General features: G+C 19.8%; 1 protein-coding gene across 1 annotated transcript, besides 11 other annotated features; it reads left to right on the forward strand.

The window, feature by feature from the left end:
* Positions 1-1,244: part of a mobile genetic element that runs on past the window's edge.
* FPSE_11117 (uncharacterized protein) lies at positions 665-1,402 on the forward strand (the record flags this gene model as incomplete). The annotated part of the gene is made up of 7 exons (XM_009264234.1): positions 665-680; positions 896-902; positions 1,069-1,090; positions 1,145-1,160; positions 1,205-1,218; positions 1,299-1,324; positions 1,399-1,402. 7 exons carry the CDS (start codon positions 665-667, stop codon positions 1,400-1,402), a joined length of 105 nt encoding a protein of 34 aa, XP_009262509.1.
* Positions 1,403-1,671: 269 nt separating this feature from the next.
* Positions 1,672-1,692: a repeat region.
* A 65-nt stretch (positions 1,693-1,757) lies between these two features.
* Positions 1,758-1,794: a mobile genetic element.
* Positions 1,795-1,876: 82 nt separating this feature from the next.
* Positions 1,877-1,935: a repeat region.
* A 71-nt stretch (positions 1,936-2,006) lies between these two features.
* Positions 2,007-2,183: a mobile genetic element.
* Positions 2,184-2,198: 15 nt separating this feature from the next.
* Positions 2,199-2,250: a repeat region.
* A 38-nt stretch (positions 2,251-2,288) lies between these two features.
* Positions 2,289-2,403: a repeat region.
* Positions 2,404-2,700: 297 nt separating this feature from the next.
* Positions 2,701-2,732: a repeat region.
* A 16-nt stretch (positions 2,733-2,748) lies between these two features.
* Positions 2,749-2,798: a repeat region.
* Positions 2,799-2,934: 136 nt separating this feature from the next.
* Positions 2,935-2,955: a repeat region.
* Positions 2,956-2,986: 31 nt separating this feature from the next.
* Positions 2,987-3,069: a repeat region.
* Positions 3,070-3,087: the final 18 nt, after the last annotated feature.

Consider the following 3,087-nt stretch of genomic DNA (forward strand, 5'->3'; position numbering starts at 1 on the left):
CTATATAGTTATTAAGGAGTTATAAAAACCTTAAAATAACTATAAGAATAAGGATATATACCTATATAAAAGGAAGTAGAAGAAGTTATTAAATAATATAACTTATATATAAAAATAAAAGTATAATAATATAAGCTTTACAGAGGATTATAACTATTACCAGTAGTATAATAGCTATAGGATTTAGTTATAATAGATTTTATAATTAAGTTACTTATATTAGAAGACCCTTTAACTGAAGTTTTCTATAATAGTATATTAGTTATAGTAAATTAATTAATAAAATTCTACTATTATATCCCTTATAAAGAAGCAATAGATATAGAATAAATAGTATATATCTTTTATAACTATATCTTTTAAGATTATAGATTACTATTAGAGATCCTTATAGATAGAGGATTAACCTTTATTAGTAAATTCTAGTAAGCACTTTTAGTATTATTAGGAGTAAATTATTAACTTTTAATAGCATTTAGACCTTAGATAGATAATTAAATAGAATAAATAAACTAAATATTAAAATAATACTTATACTACTATATTAACTATAAATAAGATAATTAGGTTAAAAAGCTACCTATTGCCTAATTTGCCTATAATATTACCTATAATAAGAGCATAAAGTTAATACCAGCTTATACTAATTTTAGATTTATACTAAATGCTTATTATAATAAGTAAGACCTTAAAATAATTAACCTTACTATAATCCTAAAATTAGATAAATTTAAGAACTTATATAAAGAAATAAAAATAGAACTTAAGTTTATTAAGTAATAAATAAAATACTACTATAATATTAAAAAGGTAAAGGAATTAACCTTTAAGGAGGGAGAGATAGTCTACTTATTAATAAAAAATATTATAATAAAAAGGCTAATATATAAATTAGATTATAAGTATATTAGACCTTATAAAATTAAAAAAATAAATATTAAAAAATAACTATAAACTAGACCTATTACTAAAAGTTAGGCTCTATCTAATTATTTATATTTTATTACTTAAATTAATAGCTAATATAATATAAGTTAAAATTAATAATAAACTAGAAGAAATTAATAGACTAGAAGTTTATAAAGTAGAGGTAATTAGGGATATATAGAAAATTAATAATTAAATAATATATCTAGTTAAATAGAAAAACTATCTAGAAAGTAAAAATATATAAGAACTACTAAAATACCTTATAAATACCTAGCGACTCCTAAAGAAGTATTATTAGAATTAAATAAAGGGAAAGCATTAAGAAAATTATCCCCTAAACTAAAAGCAGACTAATTAATATTATTTAGAATATAATCAGCCTAGAGATCTTTAAGTAAGGCACCCTTATAAGTATCCAATATAGATAATAAATTATCCTATTGCTTAACCTCCTATAAACCTTAATAGATAGCCTTAGAGCGCTTCTCCCTTACCTTATTTTTAATTTTCTAAATCTGCAATAAATAACCAGCAGCAGCAGCTAAATGAGATTATAGAGCTGCCATTTCTTTATAAAGTTTAAGTAGATCTTTACTCGCTTTATCCTTATCATTTTCTAATTTCTTTTTATATTTTATTAGAGTTATTATTAGCAAATAAGTCAGTACAATATATAGATAGATAATAAAAGCAGACTTATAAGAAGAAGCGATATAAGTACTATTATAAGATTTGCAATTCTAAATATAATATTTATAATAACTAGAATTAGGAGATATTATATATCTCTAATTCTTATAAAAGCAATAAGTATAAGGCTAGAATAACAGGTCTTAAGGATAAGACCTAATAGAGGGGAGAGATTATATTATAATCCTAATCCTTATATTATATATACCCTATAAAAATCTATATAAAATATTAGCCTTAAGGAACCTATTTACCCTATAATAACTAATAAGATATATTTATTATATTAAAATACTAAATATAAGAATATAATATCCTAAGAATATAATATCCTAGGAATAACTTATCCTTAAGACTTATTATTCTTTATATATTTATTCTAAATATATATATATATTTATTTAGTATTAAATAGAACTTAACTTATTAGCTATTAATAAAATATTTTTACCTAAATATACCTAACCTGCCCTATTTACTATTAAGAGATATAATACTTTACTTTACTTAATACTATACCTTATAACTCTACTAATATAAACTTAAAATAGACTAGTTTATCCCTTAGAAAACCTAACTATTATAAGTAAGTTAAATATATTAATTAGTATTAATTTAAAAGTATATATACTTAAGGATCTTTAGGTAATTAGTAAGGTTATTATAGGATTAATATTAAATTAAAAGGATTAATATTAAATTAAAAGGATTAATATTAATTATATTAAATTAATATTAATTATAAAATCTTAATACTAATTATATTAAATAGTTATATTAAATACTTAATAAAAAAGGTAAAATGTATATAATATAATTAAGCTAGGCAGCTAGATTATAATATAATCTCTCTTTTCCTTAGGTCTTTATAAGAGTATTAAGGAGATAGAGGTTATAGCTAATTAGCAATAGGTACCTAGCTAATCTATAAGTAATCCTTAATATAAAAAGTTAGACTAAAAGAAATTAGAGGTTAAATCTTTTAAGTTAAAGTTTAATAATATAATTAGACTTACTTATTATTTTAATTACTTTAACTTAACTCTATTTACTTATAATTCTTTAATTTCTATACCTAGGAAATTAATATAATTAAAATAATATAATAATAAGGGATTCTTACTAAAGATAATCTAATTAAATAGTAATACTTTATAAAAGAAAATATATTATATAAACCTACTATAGATAAATTATAATCCCCTTAATAAAATAACTATAGCGCCTACTTAACTATAAGTCACTTAATTAAAGAAGTATAAGAGAATCTCCTTTATCTAAAAGTAGACTAAAAGGTAACTATATAAGAACCTCTATTAAATATTTAATAAAATAGTCTTAAAGGATATATAGATAATCTATAGGGATATAATAATTATTCTTAAATAAAAGACTATAATAACTAAAGTATTTAATTTATATTTAAGTTAATTAAATATAATAGTAATAGAGCTTTAGACTTATTTA

Source organism: Fusarium pseudograminearum, assembly GCF_000303195.2.
Source record: "Fusarium pseudograminearum CS3096 unplaced genomic scaffold Unplaced6, whole genome shotgun sequence".
Lineage (NCBI taxonomy): Eukaryota > Fungi > Ascomycota > Sordariomycetes > Hypocreales > Nectriaceae > Fusarium > Fusarium pseudograminearum.